At 37.2% G+C, this 22,655-nt stretch overlaps 1 protein-coding gene and 2 long non-coding RNA genes across 3 annotated transcripts; 1 reads left to right on the top strand and 2 right to left on the bottom strand.

Moving 5' to 3' along the window:
* Window positions 1-256: 256 nt before the first annotated feature.
* Window positions 257-3,143, top strand: LOC136250434 (uncharacterized). The gene is made up of 3 exons (XR_010698538.1): window positions 257-596; window positions 2,487-2,555; window positions 2,944-3,143. It is a non-coding gene; the product is annotated as an uncharacterized lncRNA (long non-coding RNA).
* Window positions 3,144-3,793: 650 nt separating this feature from the next.
* LOC136250433 (uncharacterized) lies at window positions 3,794-6,736 on the bottom strand. The gene is made up of 2 exons (XR_010698537.1): window positions 6,525-6,736; window positions 3,794-4,198 (listed from the first exon to the last, which is right to left on the bottom strand). It is a non-coding gene; the product is annotated as an uncharacterized lncRNA (long non-coding RNA).
* Window positions 6,737-21,029: 14,293 nt separating this feature from the next.
* Window positions 21,030-21,761, bottom strand: LOC136248435 (uncharacterized). The gene has a single exon (XM_066040217.1). The coding sequence runs from the start codon at window positions 21,759-21,761 to the stop codon at window positions 21,030-21,032; it is 732 nt and encodes a 243-aa protein (XP_065896289.1).
* Window positions 21,762-22,655: the final 894 nt, after the last annotated feature.

Below are 22,655 nucleotides of genomic sequence, written 5' to 3' on the forward strand. Positions count from 1 at the left end.
AACAACCATACATAGCTTTGACCTTCTATTATCACAACACCCTCACATTGTCTTATGTAACATATTGCATAAGCATGCAGTCACGCCACTGTGAGGACGATGGACAATAACTAGTTACATATAAGGTCATTCAGTATGAGTATACTGTTGTATCTCTTTACATAATTCCACGTGCAGCCAATTTCAAGGACATTGGTTGCACCTCAAAACCACATAGTCGTATTTACAACCAAACCGGAAGTGACGGCCAACACGGTCACGACTCCCTAAAACGATGTTGTACTTGCAAGGGCGGATCCAGAGGAGTTCCACTCTGACGTATGACAGTAAAAATCACTCCTTAACATAGCTTCAAAATTGGATCTACCATTTTTGATGCTGCAGCATGAGGATATCGGCTCGATCGGTATTACGATTTTACGCGATTTTACGGCTATCGTTTTGTTCACTAATGTTGAGTCCATAAGCGCCTCAGGCGCTTTTATAAAAATAATTAATCAGAGATTACGGTGCGCCTATGAAGATCGATATTACGAGACACACAGGCACAAGCTTGGACACAAGAGAGAAGATATACTCAACTCTCAGGATGTGAGGTATGTTACTTTTTTGTACGAAACGTGTACTGCACGGTACTTTACCCTGGGTGCATTATTTGAATGCTGTGACAGGAATTAAAGTCATAGTTTAACTTGCACAATATGCCTTGGCTTACAGGTGTGGTCAACTTAGAGGTTTGGGTAAAAGAAGTGTTGTAATGTCTATGAGTTTGGCACAATAGAGCAGGCAATGATTCTTAAGGTCATCAATGGCACGTACACACTTTAATGTTATCATGCTAGCTATATACATACGCCGCACTCTGGGTGATTCCAATTGACGTGCCACAAGATGAGTATTTGGAGATACAAAGTAGTTAGAGGATAAATTACCTGCAGTATTCTAACTTTTGCGTGTGTCTTTGTGGAGGGTGCTAAACCATAAATGGTAGTTGGAAGTCTTCCAATTGCCCTAAGCAGCCTCTGTGGTGTGTGAAGCCTTTTTCTCTTTGTCATTAAGTTGAGTAGTATCTGGTACAGTTCAAACCTCATGCACTCTTGTATTCGTACACTACTCAGCTTATATTATTGTGTAGTAGAAAGCAATGTGATGAACAGCAGCCATTTGTGTTTCTAATTACAAGCATGCATATGTATTTACAAATTAATGTGACTAAAAGCATGGAGTATGTATATCATAATTATAATCTATGTTAAAAGCTGCATTTGGAATTTATTGAATTGGTTATAAGTTCTTTAGTGATAGACAGGTTAGCTGAATGTTGTATTTTTGTTGTTGCAGTTTTGTTACAATAGAGTTTAAACACATGGGCTATAAATGCTGCATGCTTTGAGGATATCGTGAGTGGGTGTTACAGTTAAAGCAGTGCTACATGTGTGTACGCATAAGGGGACATGTCAAGAGATGAGGCAAAATCGAGCGCTGTATTTGCCTCGAGACACACTCAAGTGCTGTATTTTTTGTACATACAAGCATATGTGGTACTTTAAATTGTACTTGTACTTCCTGTTCTTGCTTGGAGCGTATGCCCTAATCGTTTCAATTTTTGGTGATCAGCAATGTAAACAGCGGTGTTCATGTGTGCATGTATACGTACGTACAGTATACCCTCTAATGTGCTGAGAACATTATTATTATTATTATAGGCTTTACAGCACAACATACAAGGGAGTACGAACTAAGTCAACATACAGTGCAGTATGTATGAAAGTAAATGTGTTGAGGGTCTGGCAGAAATTACTTTTGCCAGCCTTAATTAATTTCAGTAAATTAACAAACTAGTCTGAAGAAAAGAAAATAATGATTTGATTAGTTACGTACTCAACTTGAACGATACACTTTTTGTTCTTCATTCAGGTCGTCAAACATGAACCTCATGTTCCAAAAGAAAATTACTTTTAATGCTGAAATAAATACTGCAAGTGCTCAGATATTGTTTAGAATGTTGGTATTGAAATTAAGGTCACAAGATCCATGTTAGCCAGCTCATGTGATACATTTGTTACCTAACAATAACATCACGAAGGCTGTGGAGTTTGATTTGTGAAATTTTAATGTGCTTTGACATGAGTACTTCTATATGACATGTTGATCATTACTGTTACTTGTAAAAATAGTGAAATTCCTTCTCCCTAGTGGATCTATAAGGAGTATTATCCTCAGTGGTGTCACCATTGTACGGAACTGTCTTCACGTACATACTGCAAATTAGTTTATAGTATTCTGTTTTATTTCATCAAAATTAGGATTTTACCGTCGATTACTATTGACAGTTTCAAACACATTATCTGTTTTGTGTCTCGAGTGTTTGGTTGTACAGTATGGCTGTTTGTAACAGCATGTGTTTGCATGCACTGGTAATGAAAAACGGCTTTGCCAGTTATGATGCAGTTACATTATTGTATGTGTACATATATTGTTCGCAGTATGATGTTAGCTGACCTTCACTCTGGTAAACTACACAGATTCATCGTGAAGTTGATGTGAGTGATAGGGTAAGTACAGGGTCATAGTACAGGTCATTATAATGGTGTGAATATAGTTAGTGAGTGGGCAATATTACACTCCATTCCCAGTTTAGTAACACTCAGTAAGTCTGACTTTCGCCAAAACATTACAAAGGGCAACTTGCACAGTGAAATCTCTCACCCTAATTTTATGAATACCACACACTAGATCAATTAAAGCTCAAAAAATGTCAGGATGGTTAGCTCATCAACTTACAAAGTCTTATTAGGAAACAATGTCGATTATGCATGTGTTCAGGTTTGACTGTATCAGGAGCTCATGATCATAAGCGCCACAAGGCACATGTGATATTCACACATTATTATAAACATGCTGCCATGTGACCACTACTCTATTATACACTCTACTCCATAGCCTATACATGACCACTGGATGAAGTGACACAGCCGTGAGCAGTAATGATGCTAGCAGACTGACCGCTCCTCCTCCCAAGAGTACATTTATGAAATTGTATTTAGGTACACTTTACTGAGGGATGAAGTTTAGTTGTTTTAGTTACATCATTTCTTTATACAATTATCTTGAGATACATTATTATTTTGATGGTTACAGGATTGTTGTTCTTAATTCCTTTCTGGTCTGGCTTACACAGAAGATGTTACCTACACATGGACATAACTTATATCATAGACCATAGGGTATGGAGTAAGCACTAAACTAAACTGAGTTACTTGCAAAGTGTTAAAGATGATTTCAAGTGTATGAAGGCTCTTGCTAATGGACACCATGTACTGTGTGTGGTACATGAAGCTGGGCTCAAAAACTTTATAGGGAAAACAAAAAAGCTACAACTTGAAAGGACCAGTTGCAGTACAAAAAAAGCTGGATTATCAGTAGATAACATGCATATCCTGTAAGCGGTATATTATGTACAGACCTTGTGGTTATCATCAAGACACTTCCTATGTAGACCTAGAGAAATATTTAATGGGAATTGTAAGCATTATTATATAACATGAAGTGTGAGCTGCTTCATTTGTAACTTCTGCATAATTATAGACTTGATCACAGTAACCTGTTCATAAATTAGGTTGACTCGTTGAGGTCCAGTAGTTATAGTCTGTGTATGTGTCATATGGTAGTGTCTGCTATTGACACCCAGCAACTTGATGTAGTAAACTAAATCTGTAAACATATTGGAATATAATTAGGGGATAGGTCGTGTAATGTACCCTCTAGTACTTTAGTTAACCAGTCCCTTGACTTATCACATGCAATAATAACTTTTAATAGTAACAAATAAAACTGATAACACAACCACATGACAACTAACTAATAGATACTATATATACAAGTGGTAACCATTAATGATGTCATACAAAACCTAATAACTACAACATGATTAAGTAATAAAAGTCTTGAGTTCAGTACAGGTCACATGTTACACAAGACCTAATGTGGACACAACTACTGTACACTATCATATCACATAAATATCGCACACACACACAAAGCAAAGTCTTTGGCTACTGTGCTAGCACAGTCATCCCTACCTGGTGACTCAGAGCAGGGACATCTGTGGAAGTTTTCAGTATGTAATTATTACAAACGAAAGACGTCATCCCTGGTTCCAAGTAGATGGTATTATGGTTGTAAGTACAAAATCCATCTGCAATGATGAAATAAATAATATTATGTATCTAGATATCTACAATGCTTAGCTTCCAATAGGCACATTTTATTATGGGGATCTGGTGGTGAATAATCCCTGTGTGGGAACTATATTGGGAGTTGTGTTTTCAGGGGTATGATTGTATTGGTAGAGGCTTGTAAAGGGACATTCTAAAACTGTACACTATCAACTGTACACTATCAAGAGACTGAATGTTCAGTGCCCTTTATACGGAGGTCCTTTTAGAGAGGTTCCACTGTAGTTGCTTATACTTCATAACACCTCACTTAGAAGCCATGTGTTTAATAAGACTACTTTGATATAGTGGCCACCTCCGAACATAGCTACCGTATGCAAGGAAATTTTGATGTAAGAAAAACTTGACGAATTCACACTTCAGCAGATTTGACGAATAAAATATTGACGAAAATCAAGAAATTGTAGACAAAATCTGTACTTTTAAAGGTGCTTATAAACATATGAATTTGTCGATTCATCAAATTTTTCTGACATCAAAATTTATTTGCATACGTTAATGTGTATGGGACATACTGCTCCATTGCTGAGGCCATAATATATCCCTAGCCACATGGCCCTATTAGTGAGGTTCATTCAATGCATGCCAACTGTATTTAATTAAGGTAACACCCAGCACATTTTAGCCAGCATTTCTTTAATACTTCTTTCAAAAGTAATAATTGTTTATGGTGCTACAGTACCATATATAGCATTACCATATATAGCATTACCATATATAGCATTACAACATACAGATAGTTTACATAAGTTAGTGCAAAAACATTAGGGAATGGAATTATTATAATCAGTTCCTAGCATATTTTAATCTTGGAAGATAGTAGACAATAAGTGACCCGCTGAGCAAAAAATTGACTTGTCTGCATTTTCTTGAATTTCTGACTTTTTTAGTTGGAAAACCAATGGGCTGTTAGTTTCAGCATTATCCGGTAAGTAATTTCGGAGTTGTAGCAATAGACATCAAGAAGAGCAAAACAATCGACTTGTACAGAAATTTACAGGCACTTTGTTTAATCGATCACAAGTCTTGAGTACAATAGGCTATAGAGTTGGGACTTGTGTCATTCTATTCACCATGAACTGGGGCATTCATCAAGGTACAGTTGTATACATCAATGCTATTAAGCAAGAAGCTTAGAAACAGCAATGATAAAGTTATGTTATACCGCAACGTAATCAAATGCACATAACTCATGCTTGTTTCATGGGAGAAAAAAACAACAAATTATTCTTACTCTCGGTGACTGCTGCTCATCATATTGCTTTCTATTACACAATAATATAAGCTGAGTAGTGTATGAATGCAAGTGTGTATGAGGTTTGAACTGTACCAGATACTACCCAACTCAATGACAAAGAAAAAAAAGTGCTGTGGCCACACACACCACAGAGACTGTTTAGGGAAATTGGAAGACTTCCAACAACTATTTACCTCCTTAAAAGACTAGCGCAAATGTTAGAATGCTGCAGGTAATTTATCCTGACTACTTTGTATTAGGGTTAAGACAATAACTTTTGGATACTGCTTTACTGCACCAAAGCTTCATTACCATGGATACTAACAAGTTAAACCAGTTGCACAAGTATAGTCACTCCTTGTGGGAGCTGCCATTTACATATTTTTTGGTTAGTTATACAGTGAAACCCCTGTGTATTAATACCGAACAAAAGTGTCCAGATTATCAAGGTGTCCTGATTTTCCAAGTCAGATTGCATGCAAACGGACATTTTGAGACCATTACCATTCATCCAGGTTATACAGGTGTACTCATTTTCAAGTGTCCTGATTAACAGGTTCCACTGTATGTTTAAACAATGGTTGTACTGGAGCTATAATGAAGTGTGCGAGTTTGTACTACAGTGTACAGTACCCCTAATTACCATCAGCTGTGTGCATTAATTGTTGACATGACATTTGTAACAAAGCTTTGGTAACATTTTCAAGAGTTTCGGAGGATTTATCTGTACATTCGTTCCAACCCTACATTGTATCTTCAAAAACTCATCTTGCAGCACATCAATTGGAATCACCAATGTGTGACATATGTACATATAAAATTAAAGTGATGACCTTAAGAATCATTGCCTGCTCTATTATGCCAAACTCAGACATTACAACACTTCCCTTAGCCAAGCCTCTAAGTTGATCACACCTGTATAAGCCAAGGCAGATTGTGCAAGTTAAACCATGACTACAAAGGGTCTGTCACAGTATAGAGTATATTTAAATAATGCCCCCAGGGTAAATTACCGTGTAGTACACGTTTCGTACAAAAAAGAAACGTACCTCACATCCTGAAAGTTGAATATATCTTCTCTTTTGTGTCCAAGCTTGTGTCTGTGTGTCTCGTATTATCGATCTTTATAGGCGCACATTAATATCTGATTATTTTTATAAAAGCACCTGAGGCGCTTATGGACTCAACATGGGTGAACAAAACGATAGCCGAGGATATCGCGGCTCGATCGGTTTTACGATTTTACAATCCACCGATAATTATTTTCAGAGGCGCTAACTAATTTCATTGGGAGGTCAGAATTAGTTATTTATTTATTTTTGACTTTACAGCATAAAGAATTTTAAAATAACAAATGCAGGTGATTTGAGCAGCATGTAGCTAATGCTCAGTGAACGTAATTTTGATTAGGACTTTTAATATAAGTTACGTTGTAGAAACCCTCTTACAGAGTTAGCCTTAGCTGTTATCATGTTAATATGTTCAGTCCAGTTTAAATGCTTGTCAATAATCACACCCAGATATTTTGCATGATTAACGAAGGGTATTTGGCAATTTCTCAAATAGTCACAGTAATCAGATGAAATGTAGTTGACTTTGTTCGTAATTCTTAGAAATTCAGATTTGTTTGGGTTAAATGACATTTGCCAGTCTATAGACCACTTCATCATTGTATTCAAATCATTCTGAAGAGTAACAACTTCCTGTTTATTCAAAATGCTACGGTTGATTAAGGTGTCATCAGCATGATAATCAAACTTTAGATGTAAGGTTTTGAGTAATGTTGTTGATATAGCAAAGGAATAATAAAGGGCCAAATACTGAACCCTGTGGAACTCCAGAAATCACTGTAGTTGGATCACTATATTCGCCATTTACAACTACTTGTCAGTTGAGATCTACCAGTAAGCAAATCCTCTATCCACTTGAGGGTATATCCACGAATACCATAGTGAGAAAGTTCACAACTTAATCTCTTTAATGGTACGGTGTCAAAGGCTTTTGACATATCTAAAAAAATTGCATCAATTTGGCCCAAATGATTTAAAGTTTCCACAAAGTCGTTGATATAGTGCCAATTAACTGAGTCTTGCATGATCTTCCACTTCTAAAACCGTGTTGCTGGTCAATAAAGATGTCATGTCTATTAAGATGTGAGTGGATATTAGTTGAGATAATATGCTCAAGTGCTTTGCATACAACACATGCAAGTGATAGTTTACTGGTAATTTTGTAGGTGTGAATGTCAACAATAATCTCTCCACGTTATAAATGGATAGTGTATAGGTCATAAGATATGGCATTCTTTGAATCCCATAATTTGTGTGATTACTGGGAAGGGGCAACTGTTGCCCCTCTCATTGACAATGTATGGGAAAATTGCAACTTCAAAATGTCATATCTCATGACTTATATATGCTATCCTTTTAAAACTTAGAGAGGTGACTTAAGACATTGACACCTACAAATAATGTAAAATTTAGGTTGCTAGGGGCAACAGTCAATCTTTTCATTATTATGAATTTGTACGACCCACGTGGGCTCTGCTAATCAAATATAATAATAATAATTAACTCGCTTAGATTTTACTAGAGAGTATACCACACTGCACTGAAAAAGGTAGCTAAGGGTTATCCTTTGTAAAATCTAAAGAACTAATGTACCAGCACTAGACTGAGGAGTTGAGTCACGTTACTATTTACTAGCTAAATGCAATTTCCTTTACTCAGTGCAATACAATCTGCAGCTGACTGCCATATCCTAGTTAAACTACCATAACCAGCTGCATACAGTAGACCCTCAGTTATCCGACCCTGGTTTTATCTGTACCCGATAATTGGAAATAACTGCTGGTTTTATTAGAGTATTTGAGTACAAGTGTATGCTATATTTGAGTATTTCAACAGAGCTCTGAATGTATGGACTTCAGTTATCCAAAAAATTCACTTATCCGAACACTTTTTCCATTGCCTGAGATGCATTGGGGTTCAGATAACTGAGGCTCCACTGTACTTATAAGAGGAGTTAATTCACATTACCAATAGGAATTTCCTTTACTTTATGCAACCTGCAGCTGATCATGACTCCAGCTAATAATTATAATTATCCCATGCAGTTATTGTATTACTTTCTGTTGTAGTTAACTGATTCCTTGTGGCACTGGCTATTAAGTGACCATCAAATGTGTCAATTGGAATGCTTTGTAGTGAAAATTATTGTGACACCTTTATCTTTAATATTTAGGGTGGGACCAGAATGTGGGCAGTAAAGTATGATTTGCTGATGATGTAGCTACTATTTTAGCTAGTTGCAACATAATTCTCATAATTCTCATGTTTCAACATAATCCATCATAGCTGTTACTACAAACCACTCTATGACTCTTTGTCATAGCTGTTACATCAAATCTGTTGACTATCGGACTATTAAGTTGTGCCCCAAGACCTCTGTTGCTTGTAACAGAGTTGCTGTTGGAAATCCCAAACCTGGCTACATGCCTAATACTCTGTATACCCTATCAAAATAGTTGTATCAATTTTTGGATTGCGCTAGTGCTGTTTTAGGTAGTCGTAGCCAAACCATAACCCAATGTTTTACTATAACTGTTACTGAAATCTACACTTTATAGAGTTCTTTGGCTTTAGATAAGTACCCCCATATAGGTTGTTTGTTATATTATACATTGTATACATATGGTTGCATTACATTACATATTTTATAATACACAATTTGCAGGCATGCCATCATAGCTGTTACTACAAACCACTCTATGACTCTTTGTCAGTTACACTGGGCACTACTGGTGTAGCTATATAGTGGAGAATTGATGATCTGAACTAATATGTGACCCAGTCTGAGAAAACCGGTCTTATCGCCCACGTCAGCGGATTCGATTTTTCACCCAGGACACACAGCCACATGAATAAACCATCTAATTCCACATTAAAATCAGCTAGACTTGAGTGGTCTGGTTTTGCTGGCTGCTTTTCCCGAACCCAGTGGCGATCCATACGTAGTCTAGCGTGGCCAGACCGCTATTTTCGCGCAGGGGCTTATCGATTGAAGATTATGCGGGCGCTTATAATCTTCAATCGATAAGCCCCTGCGCGAAAATAGCGATCTGGCCACGCGAGACTAATCCGTACTTGTGGTGTGGGGCCTTAATGGAGCTCTGGTCAACCTAGGAATGACTGTATGTGGCTGTACAGCTCTGTGGTGTTGAATAATTGCCTCTGCTGTGAATTTCCTTTCATTTTATCCAGTTTTGAGACCTCAATGGCTCAAAACTTGGCCTAATTCATCTCTTGGCCTTCCTTTTCAATTTTTGAAGCGATCTGGCCACGCGAGACTAATCCGTACTTGTGGTGTGGGGCCTTAATGGAGCTCTGGTCAACCTAGGAATGACTGTATGTGGCTGTACAGCTCTGTGGTGTTGAATAATTGCCTCTGCTGTGAATTTCCTTTCATTTTATCCAGTTTTGAGACCTCAATGGCTCAAAACTTGGCCTAATTCATCTCTTGGCCTTCCTTTTCAATTTTTGAAGCGATCTGGCCACGCGAGACTAATCCGTACTTGTGGTGTGGGGCCTTAATGGAGCTCTGGTCAACCTAGGAATGACTGTATGTGGCTGTACAGCTCTGTGGTGTTGAATAATTGCCTCTGCTGTGAATTTCCTTTCATTTTATCCAGTTTTGAGACCTCAATGGCTCAAAACTTGGCCTAATTCATCTCTTGGCCTTCCTTTTCAATTTTTGAAGCGATCTGGCCACGCGAGACTAATCCGTACTTGTGGTGTGGGGCCTTAATGGAGCTCTGGTCAACCTAGGAATGACTGTATGTGGCTGTACAGCTCTGTGGTGTTGATTAATTGCCTCTACTGTGAATTTCCTTTCATTTTATCCAGTTTTGAGACCTCAATGGCTCAAAACTTGGCCTAATTCATCTCTTGGCCTTCCTTTTCAATTTTTGAACACCATCTTTCCCGCCTTCCAGGGCCCCCGCCTCCCACCCAATTTGCAGCTCGCCTGATACAGTCAACCTAGGTTTAACAACTATCTAAAATGGTGGGAAACTTAGTTGTTGGCTACTTGCACAGTGGATGTTCTGGAAGGTAAGAAATTGGTGTAAAATGTGTGAAAATTTGGTACACATAGCTTCAACCATTGGCGAGCTACAACACACTAAACACTTAAAACTGGCATTTCTCGATACTTTTAAATAGGTGATAAGCCGGGTTTTGTCAGACTGGGTCACATATGGGGGAGGGGTGTTATAGTATGTAATAATCAAACATCCATTGATTTATATTCAGTAAATTACTCTAATAAAGCATACACTTGTTGACAATACTATAATTGAGCAGTCAGTTTGGTGTTAAATGTTCGGATAATTGGGTTCAGATAATTGACTGATTCTCCACTGTATAGGCAACCTCCCTTGTTTTAGTACTTTCTATTTCTATAATCCCTCATAGAAGGTAGTGGTTGTAGCTACCAGTTAAATGTTACAGGGTAAACTCATTAACTGGCCAGTTATTCCAGTTAACAGCTATTTTTTGCATGATTGAATGACTATAATTATAATCTCTAAGATTGTTTGTTCAAAAATGTACATTTTGGGTACTCTTCTCATGTATCACACTTCTGACATTTGTAGTAGGATTCTGCTATAATCACTTTGTGCCCATTACTTTGGCCACTATAGGCTAGGGACAATCTGAAAAACTGTACCAAAAATTTTAAGGGAACATAACTTATTATTACATGCTAGCTAGGTGCAGCACAAAAATTGCAAGAAATATCAGTTAGCTGGATAATCGACAGTTATGATCTGCTCAGTAAGCGGATATGATATTCTGTCCAGTTCCACAACTCTAACCTGAAATATACATATATACTAGTGGACAATATTAATCTCTATTTTAGTCTATACCCATGACTGAATTAGGGATGAATAGTAATGTCCACTAATATACCTTCAGGTGTAGGGGGACCTCACTTGTTTCACTACTTTTTATTCCTTTGATCCCTAAACAAACTTAAAATTTTAATATTTCCTTTTGTTTACTTAATTATGACTGGACAGACTGTTGAACCCGTGCATTCTAGAAAGATAGGCACCAGAATTAATGATTTTGTCTGAATGCATGCCCCCAAATATTAATTTGAAAAGTGGAGAGTGGCCATTACACTTCGTTATTCAGCTATGTTCAACCTGTTACATAGCATTACAAATGAAAGAAGCGCCTCTGCAATCAATTCAGTTTAGGGACCCGTCGATTATGCTGGCATAATAATGGGCATAATAGGTGCCTGAAAGCATTGAGCATAATGCTAGCATAATAGGCAGAAAAGTTGTGCAATACTATAAATTTTTGCTTATATCAAAATACATATCCCACAAAAAGATCGATATACTCTAATAGAACAGTCAGTAACTCCAATAAAATTATCAGGTAGCGGACTGTTCTATTAGAGTATATCGATCTTTTCTGTGACTTGCATTTCGACAAGCAAGGATTTACAGTCTGTGCTTCAACCACTTACTGCTTTCCCATAAAGTGCAAAGTTATTAGAAAAACATGGGAACTGAGGTAAAAATATTGAGCATAATTTGAGCATAATAGGTAAATATTGAGCATTAATTTAAGCATAATAGGTAAATTTTTGGGCAGTGCAGCATAGCATAATAGGTAAATTAATGAGCATAATCGGCGGGTACTACAAAAAACTATGGACAATTTCTGTTATAAATGTATAGGGAAGCCATCAAAGCACCCCGCCACAATTGACATCTTACACTGTCAGCAAAGATAATTAAGTAACACACAAAGAGGCAAAGGTAATCCATGAAGCATGCAGTCTGCATGTGTACTGTGGTATGCCAAAAGGCACCTGTCGGGCTGAAGTGATATCTAGCAGTGAAAAAATCATCAGTAGCCTTAGCCGTTATTGAGTATGCTTGTCTGAAGGCATCAGGCAATTAGTTAGACAGTCAGCAGAAAATTCCACCGAATACAAAAGAATTGTGACTTATAGTAAGCGTTTTGCATCATACTGAGGGCACTTTTGGGCTTGGTTATGCCTAACCAATACTGCCAAAACACCACGTATTGTGAAGCTGGTTTCTGGTCAATATTTTGTTGTGAAAAGTTGCAAACTTCCGTGATCCCTATATACAGTACTATCTAATATACAGCACTACCATACTTTTTGATCATCTTCACATTATATTGCATAAGTGGTCATGAGAAATGTGTATAGTGTTAAGGTCATTTCTTTGGTTATGATAACCAATCGTTTGATTATGGTTTCTTTCATCTGTGTTTGTGGCATCCAGCATAAATCCAAATGTTGCATCTCCTTACATTACTCCACATGCAGTCAATGCACAAATAGGTTGAAATCATGTTTACTCTCAAATTGTAGTAGTGCTTAATTAAAAAAATATGTCATACCTCTAGCCAATTAACTAAATAGTCTAGCATTAATAAAATTGAACTAATTGCTTGATATTATTGCCTGCAAACTGGACTGTTATTTCAACGTACATTATAGAGTAAGAGTTATACAGCTTATTGGCTTTTATTGCTATAGGAATGTACTTTAGCTACCTATAAAAAGGGGTTCACTATTGTAGCCAAGCAGTACAGTGCACACAAAGAGTCATGGGTGGTAACAGCACGAGTTTCTAAAAGTAGATATTATGTAATGTTTTGTAGCTAGTATTATATAATAATATCTAATCTTAGAAACTCATGCATGCTGTTACCACTAGTGATGTCTCATTGTGTTGCCACGACTCTTTGTGTTTCTACACTGCTTGACAACAACCACAAATAGCTTTGATCTACAGCACCCTCATATTATCTTATGTAACATATTGCATAAGCAGTCATTCCACAGTATGAAAACTGAATGTAGGTCCATCCTTTGTGTTGCGCTGCATGGCAACAACCACACATAGCTTTGATCTTCTATTATCACAAACACCTTCACATTGTCTTATGTAACATATTGCATAAGCAGTCATGCCACACTGACAGCCATGGCTCGCCACGGCCATAAGTAGTCATGCCATAAGCAGTCACACCATAAGCAGTCATGCCACAGCCATGGTATTTTCAGTGATACTGAAAAATGTGGGTTCATCTCTTTGTGTTTGTGGCATCTAGCATAAATGTATATTGTTGTGTCTCCTTACATAATTCCATGTGCAGTTAACTTTTGGTTGCACAAAACTATCTAAACCAGAATTCACCGACACAGTCCTAACAGGATAATAACCATAAAATGATGGTATATCTACAGGGGCGGATACAGAGGGGCTCATATGATAGTAAAATCACACCTTTAAAACCATTTTCAACAAGTCTAAAAACATTACATCAGTAACTATTTTTAGCTAGAGGTACTAAATACATTGGAGGTCAAATTTGGGTAGTTTTATAATGAATGCAGGCAATTTGAGTGGTTTGAGCACTACTGGTAATATTAGTTTAACTTATATATGCAATAAGTAACCCAATTTAAATTTAGTGATAAACTTCACCTGTGAAGTGGACAATCAAGACAGAACCTACATTAAGATTCACCCTTGACCTACATCAAAGACCTGTGGACAACATGTAGCTACCACAGCCAGAATTATAAAGAATGGATTACAGTTAGGCTGAATGTCATTTTTATTGGGACATGTGACTATAGATTGTAGGGTATACAAGTATATACAATTCATCCATGCAATGTTAAAAATATAAAGTAACCATATAAGCAACTCCCATTGGGGATATCTCTGGCCAGGGCCGGGAGGATTCAACACACCTGAATTTTACTAGAGAGTATAGCTAACTACAACACTGCAAAAAGGGTAAAAACTAAAAACTAGACTGAGAAGTTAATGATAAAATTCACGTTACCAAAAGAATCTTCTTTACTCCATGCAACCTGACAATATCTACCATAAGCAGCTGAGTACTTATAAAATTGCAATGATAATTATTAAAGGTAAAGCTGTCACAATAGTTTTCACTACAAAGTATCCCAACTGACATGTTTGGTAGTCACTGAATAGCCGGTGCAACAAGGAATCAGTCAACTAAAAAATATTGTAGTCAGATACTCAGATTGCATAATGGAAAATTCTTTTGCAAACGTGAACTAACTCCTCTAGGGTAACTGCAACCCCCTATACATTATTAGCTTTTAATTGATAAAATTCCAGGTAGTAAAAATACAATTTTAAATGTTATTTACTGACAATTTACTTATTGTATGTACCAAAAAGAGCATAATATCAATATTGCTGGCAGTGCAGATGGAAGTAGTTAACAGCATTGGTGACAACTGCATGTCACGTACTGCCTTCAGATATAGCTGTAATGGATGTACACTATATACTTCATTGTGTTACATAACTGTAATTTATGTTGCTACTTATATAGTTGGGAATGTATGTCAGTAAAGTATGATTTTCTGATGTAGATATTTAGCTAGTTGAGAACATAATTCTCATGATGCTTAGTCATGATTTGCTGATGAATGTGATGATCAAACAAGGCATTACAAAATGGCAGTAACAAAATGTTTGTTAAGATGACAAAGTTGGATTTACAGTGTGATGTAGCCAGCTCACATCATTTGTTTACAATACAGTACATATGCCACATGTCAATACTTGCACTTACCCACAGCTGCAATTTCGTTAATTAAATTTCAATCTTCTCAAGTGATGTTGAAAGATCTGTGCTAGATAACGCTGAAATATGTACTTGAGTATAAATGCATGCATAAATGTTTATACATTTGAAGTGGTGGATAGCATGATACACAATTTGTAGGCATGCTGCCACAGCTGCTACCAATGATCAGTGACAACCCTTTGTCAGTTGCACTGCATGGATGGATAGCGCTATTATCACCTGCATCTTCACACTGTCTTATATAACATATTGCATAAGTGGATATGCGAGCTTGACCATGTGTACAGTTAAGGCTATTTCGTTGGTTATGATAACTAACTGTTTGATATAATGTGGTTTCCCTTACCTCATTACAATTGTTATGATAGCTAACTGTTTGATATAATATGGTTTCTTCAACTGCAACCAGCATAAATCCATATTGCATCTCCTTACGTAACTCCACATGCAGTCAATACACATAAGTATTAGGTTGTTCACTCCCAAATAGACATAAGCATAAATTATAATACTGCTTAATTGCAATGATTTGCTGCTAGTAAATGAGTTATACCTGTAACCAATCAGCCAGTTAGTCTAGCATTACAAAGTATTTAAATGAACCATTAGCTAACTGATTGATATTTATTGCCTGCAAACCAGACTAATATTGCAATGTACATGCATTATAGAGTTACAGCTTATTGGCTTTAATTGTTATAGGAATGTACTATAGCTACTCATCAAAGGGGTTCACTATTATACTGTTTTAGCCACACAGACAAGAGTCATGGGTGGTAGTGCATGAGTTTCTAAGAGTAGATATTATGTAACGTTGTAGCTGGGCAGTTGTAACTAGTATTATATAATAACATTACATAATATCTAGTCATAGAAACTCATGCTGAAGCCGTTACCATGGATGTGTTGCTGTCTTTTGTGCCAGCCCTGCATGGAAACAACCATACATAGCTTTGACCTTCTATTATCACAACAACCTCACATTGTCTTATGTAACATATTGCATAAGCATGCAGTCACGCCACTGTGAGGACGATGGACAGTAACTAGTTACATATAAGGTCATTCAGTATGAGTATACTGTTGTATCTCTACATAATTCCACGTGCAGCCAATTTCAAGGACATTGGTTGCACCTCAAAGCCACGTAGTCGTATTTACAACCAAACCGGAAGTGACGGACAACACGGTCACGACTCCCTAAAACGATGTTGTACCTGCAAGGGCGGATCCAGAGGAGTTCCACTCTGACGTATGACAGTAAAAATCACTCCTTAACATAGCTTCAAAATTGGATCTACCATTTTTGATGCTGCAGCATGAGGATATCGGCTCGATCGGTATTACGATTTTACAATCCACCGGTAATTATTTTCAGAGGCGCTAACTAATTTTATTGGGAGATCAGAAAAACAACAACAACAAATGCAAGTGATTTGAGCAGCATTTAGCTAAACGTCATTTTACCTGGACAACTACTTCAGATTGTAGGCTAAGGGTATACATTCAATGCTAAAAAACATTGTGATATGCAACACCAAGTGCCCATCTATCACCCTCCTAGAATTAACCTGCCCTCTGGACTCCAGTCAGCATATTCAGGCTGCCCGCGGTAGGAAGCAGAATAAAGTGGAGTATCTCCAATTGTTAGCTGAATTTGACCATCTAAACATCTCTAACTATTATGACACAATTGAGATATCTGTCCTAGGCCATTACCAACCATCCACAGTCACGGATCTGCTGAATTTATTAACTTTTGTCCATCCTGTAGTGAAACCATCAAGGTCAGCCATCAAGAAACTTCTAGATACTGCTGCTTCTGCCAGTATGTTGGCATCCAGGAGAATATTCTTGGCGAAGGACTGTAGGGAGTGGAACCCTAATTAAGTAACATCCATATAATTGTATTTTTTTGTATTTTCCCTTTCCATGCCCACATTAGTTTCATTTGTGATCGCATGTTGACCGAGGGCCCACATGCGTATTTATTTGCACATATTTTCATCATTTGTGATGGTTTCTCTCTCTAATAAACATGAAGACTGGGCTGCATATTGTTCAGCAAGAAATGAAGTGAATAATAAACTGGAGTTAGCACACTCTTCCTACTGTAGAAGAATGTTTGATGATTCTTTTCTGGCAATCGCAGACAGTTTTGGAAGTACATCAAAGCCAAATGCAAAGATTCATCAGGAATTTTTCCTTTACTTGTGAATGGTTCCATAGTATCTGATCCACAGGGAAAAGCTGCTGCTTTAAGTGATCAATTCCAGTCTGTATTTACCCTAGAGGACACATCAAACATACCTAAATTGGATGACAACAGTTTTATTACTCCTATGCCAGAAATTTCTTTTTCAACCAGTGGTATACAAACTTTGTTACATAACCTCGACCCAAACAAGGCTCAAGGCCCCGATAAGATTGCCCCCTTTGTGTTAAAGAACTGTGCTGCAGAAATAGCTCCCATATTAGAAATTATTTTTAAACAGTCACTAAACTCAGGGTTCTCCCTTCTGACTGGCTTACTGCAAATGTCTGTCCTGTCTTTAAGAAAGGTGACCGTAATACGCCATCTAATTATCGTCCCATTTCCTTAACATCATGTTGTTGTAAGATAACGGAACATGTAATATTTCACTCTATAATGGATCATGTTCAACATAATAACATTTTAATTGATAATCAACATGGATTTAGGTCAGGATTTTCCTGCCAAACACAATTAATCTCACTGGTAGAAGACATATCTCATGCAATGGACAGTGGATTTCAGACAGATGTGATACTATTGGATTTTAGTAAAGCTTTTGACACTGTCCCTCACATACGTCTCCTTATTAAGCTCAAAAATTGTACAATTGATAATTTTATTATGACTTGGATCAAATCCTGGCTTATCCAATGCACACAATCTGTTGTTGTAGATGGTACTAGTTCCTCACTGGTTTCCGTACTATCGGGTGTGCCTCAAGGGACTGTCTTGGGTCCCTTATTGTTTTTATTATACATTAACGATATTGCAAATAGAGTGTCATCTTCAATTCGTCTGATTACTGATGACTGCATCTTATACAGAGTTATCAAGTGTGAAAATGATTCTATTATCCTTCAGCGTGATCTTGATCTATTATCTCAGTGGGCAACATTTTGGCAAATGAAGTTCAATGTATCTAAGTGTGTACTAATTCGATGCTCTCGATCACTTGATCCACTCAATATGACTACCAACTACATAATCATATTCTAGAAGTAAGAGATGAGCATTTGTATTTGGGTGTCCTGTTACACAAATCCCTATCATGGTCTAATCATATTATTATTTAAACTTGTTGCAAAAGCATCACAATTATTCAACTTTTTAAGACGCAACTTGAGTAACTGTTCTCCCTCAGTTAAAGCCACTGCCTACCTTACTATATTTCATCCTGTTTTAGAGTATGCGGCATCATTATGGGACCCATACCAACAAAATGACATCTTATCCCTAGAAAAGGTCCAACGTAGAGCTGCTCGGTGGGCACTGTCTGACTATATAATAGACTTAGCAGTGTAACTGATATGCTAGAGATTTTGGATTGGCCGTCACTTGAATCTAGACGAAGAATTGGTCGACCACAAACATTTTATAAAGGAATCAACAACTTATCAGGATTATCCATTCCACCATATTTCTTGCCAACTCAACGATCCACCAGACACCACCACACTCACCACTTTATCCAACCCAGTACACGGTCCAGTTATTACCAACATTCTTTTTTTCCAAGAACAATCAAAGATTGGAGCAGCTTGCCAGTATCTGTCATAGAATCAGAAAACGTAGATACATTATCTAATTGTTTGCTGTATATCTTATGTGTATGTGTGATTTCTTTGGGGTGTTGATCACCCTCTGGGTGCATCGGCAATTGCCGTCTGCCCAGTAACAATAAATAAATTTAAAAAAAGATTATAATAGCCAACTGGTTTATACCGACCAGGGACGGGAGGATTTAACTATAATACGTATTTGTAATTGTACTTGTAAATTAGCTTTACGCCCCAGGTGAGCTCTGCTAATCAAATATAATAACAACAATAATTAACTCCCCTAGATTTTACTAGAGAGTTCAGTATACCACAATGCAAAAAGGTAAGGATTATCTTTTGTAAAAACTAAAAGAACTGAGGAATTGAGTCATGTTACTATTTACTAGCTAAAAGGAATTTCCTTTACTCAGTGCAATGCAATCTGCAGCTGACTGCCATATCCTAGTTAAACTACCATAACCAGCTGCATACAATAGACCCTAAGTTATCCGACCCTGGTTTATCCGAAAATGGAAATTACTGCTGGCTTTATTAGAGTATTTGACTACCAAGTGTATGTTATATTCGAGTATTTCAACAGAGCTCTGAACGTATGGACTTCAGTTATCCAAAAAATTCACTGGCTTGTCTGAACACCTTTTTCATTTCCTGAGACACATTTGGGTTCGGATAACTGAGGCTCCACTGTACTTATAAGAGGAGTTAATTCACATTACCAATAGGAATTTCCTTTACTTTATGCAGTCTGCAGCTGACTCCAGCTAATATTTATAATTATCCCATGTAGTTATTGTATTACTTTCTGTTGTAGTTAACTGATTTCTTGTGGCACTGGCTATTAAGTGACCATCAAATGTGTCAGTTGGAATGCTTTGTAGTGAAAATTATTGCGACAACTTTATCTTTAATATTTAGGCTGGGACCAGAATGTGGGCAGTAAAGTATGATTTGCTGATGATGTAGCTACTATTTTAGCTACTTGCAACATAATTCTCATGATGCCTATCATGATTTGCTGATGAATGTGATGATGTGGCCAGCTCACATAGTTTGTTTACAAATTGATTTACAACACTTATGCCGCATGTCGAAATATGCACTTACAGACAGCTGTCTAGACTGCAATTGCATTAATTTTCAACCTTCTTAAGTGATGTTGAATTACCTGTGCTAGAAAACATCAGTTGAAATATGTACTGGAGTATAATGTCTTGCATGCATAAACGTTTATCATGATACACAATATGTAGGCATGCTGCCACAGCTGCTACCATCAGATAACCTTTTTGTCAGTGACGACTCTTTGTCAATTGCACTTCATGGGGTGGCTACCTCATAGCTTTGATTTTCTCACTTGCACCTTCACATTGTCTTATGTAACATACTGCATAAAATAAGTGTCATGAGAGCTTGACAATGTGCATGATTAAGGTCATTTCTTTGGTTATGATAACTAATCATTTGATATGATTTCTTTCATCAGTGTTTGTGGCATCCAGCATAAAACCTATCCTTACACAACTCCGCACACAGTCAATACACATAGGTTGTAAGTAATCATGTTTACTTCCAAAAATTTAACAGTCAGTGTTTAATGCAATAATCTTTAAGTGTGTATGCATGGGACATTAATAATTTTTAAAATAATTATTGATGCTTAATATATCTAAAACTGCTGGAGAACAAATTCAAGTTTGGGGTTAAATTTGAGTGATTCGAGCTTTCAGTAATAGCTTGTTCTTTAACTTATACAATAAGTATAATTCATGTAGTGATAAACTTCACCTGAAATGTTTTAACACTGTAGTCAATAAGTGATCAAGGCCCTTTTAAGGAGGATTTTGTGAAACCCTTAAACCTCCTCCACTCTACATGCAATTCTCTTTTCAATTCTGAAATGTTAATGTCTATCAAACTGGTTCCCTCTACTGCCATTTTATATTTTAAATTAGCTTTTACAAAATTACCTGTATAGAATAAACAAAAGTTTCATAACTAACTGTAAATGTTTGCCATAATATATAGCTAATAAGTTAATTAGTTTGTCTTCAAATTCTCACAATTCATCACATCATCTTGACAAAATTCTGATAAATCAAGACCAACAGCAGTTTTAAATGACATTGATATCTTCCCATAATCATTGGTAGGAATACTAGTATTACGTGCCATGACAATAGCTCCCTCATAGTTCCAATTCATAGTATTCCCACAGTAATAGGCAGTTACATATGAGCCATCTTCAGCTTTATCCAGCAACCACCAAGTCTCATAGTGAAGTAATCCAGCATCATAGTATTTGAAAGAAATCTTCTGGCCAGCTGGAGCAACTGGCATTTGAAATTTCTGTGAAATAACAGCATGGCTGCCATTTGCAAGAGGTACCACATAAGAAGGAGCATATTCCCAGGAGTTGTCATTGATTGCTTGAAAATGGGTATGCTGGCATGGATAACAGTCATAAACTTTATGATATCCACGGACTACCCACCAATAGCCATCTAGATCTTTCACAGAAAGCTGCTTCACTGGTTTCACGATTGACGTGCGACATGTGTTTGGTATCAGTGGAAGGCTTATGCAGTTGTGTTCGGTCACACATCTCATGTACTTGTCAATGGTTTTGTCATATAGAGAGAACTGACATATATTCGCGCAATTCTGCACCTGAAATTTTTGGGTGGTGTTGTCCTCGTCCCATTGATCTAAACATTTAGCATTGCACGCAATATAGTCTCGGCAAATTTTGTTGCCTTCACATTCCGTCATACTAACCAAGCAATGTTCTGTCAGACAGGCCAGGCTAACATTCGCTGAAGCGAAGAGGGAGTCGACAGCGCCTGTTGCAGCAGATGCGTTAGCTATAAATACGAATACAGCGATCCATATGCCGGCGCATTTTAGGCCCATAGTTAGCTAATTGTCAGCAAACAAGTCTAAACGCTTAGTTACGCGTAGCTATTTTGGTTCTTTCAGAGATAAGTGACTGCAGTGTGAACGCATTTGTATATATACGTATAACGGCTACCCTCATTGCATCTCATTATACAATACTATTACATAACTGTACGTAAATGATAATTATTAAGAATCCCGAACCAACAATCATGTGACACTAATCACTTGATACATGCATCACATGATTGTGGGATATCGAGGTGCAGGATTTGATTGTGGAAGCTTATACTCCGCCCATGCATTACTCTTGTCTGTGAGTTTTGTGTAGTTTATAGTTTGCGCAGCTTTAATTTGTTGCTAGGTATATAGTCTGGCGCGTACTCCAGAATTTTTCTTCTGCGCTAAAAAAATTGTTTTCGTTGTCACGGTCGTCGGTCTCGTCGTCGGTTTAGCGACTCAGCAACGATAGCTATTTACAAAAGCAAATGAACACATGAATATACAAAACAGAAGTTTACTACCGAAGAAAGGCCACTCCAAATAAATTCTCTGTTTCCCGTCCTGGACTGACTCAGGTATATTTGCATGCGGGCGGGCGGTCTTCCATTCAGTATAAAATTCGTAGCTTTTCAAGCCATTATTTACCTGGCACAACCATAAAAAGCTGCATAGCATAAAATTAATTAAGCTTGTACCTTTCTTTTTATGCTGTAAAAACGCAAACGTGATAACACTGCTGACACGTGAGCTAACATTGTTACAAAG

Source organism: Dysidea avara, chromosome 3, assembly GCF_963678975.1.
Source record: "Dysidea avara chromosome 3, odDysAvar1.4, whole genome shotgun sequence".
Lineage (NCBI taxonomy): Eukaryota > Metazoa > Porifera > Demospongiae > Dictyoceratida > Dysideidae > Dysidea > Dysidea avara.

Excerpts from the sequence above, each read along its gene's own strand:
- LOC136248435 (XM_066040217.1), bottom strand. The coding sequence starts at position 21,761 with ATGACGGAATGTGAAGGCAACAAAATTTGCCGAGACTATATTGCGTGC.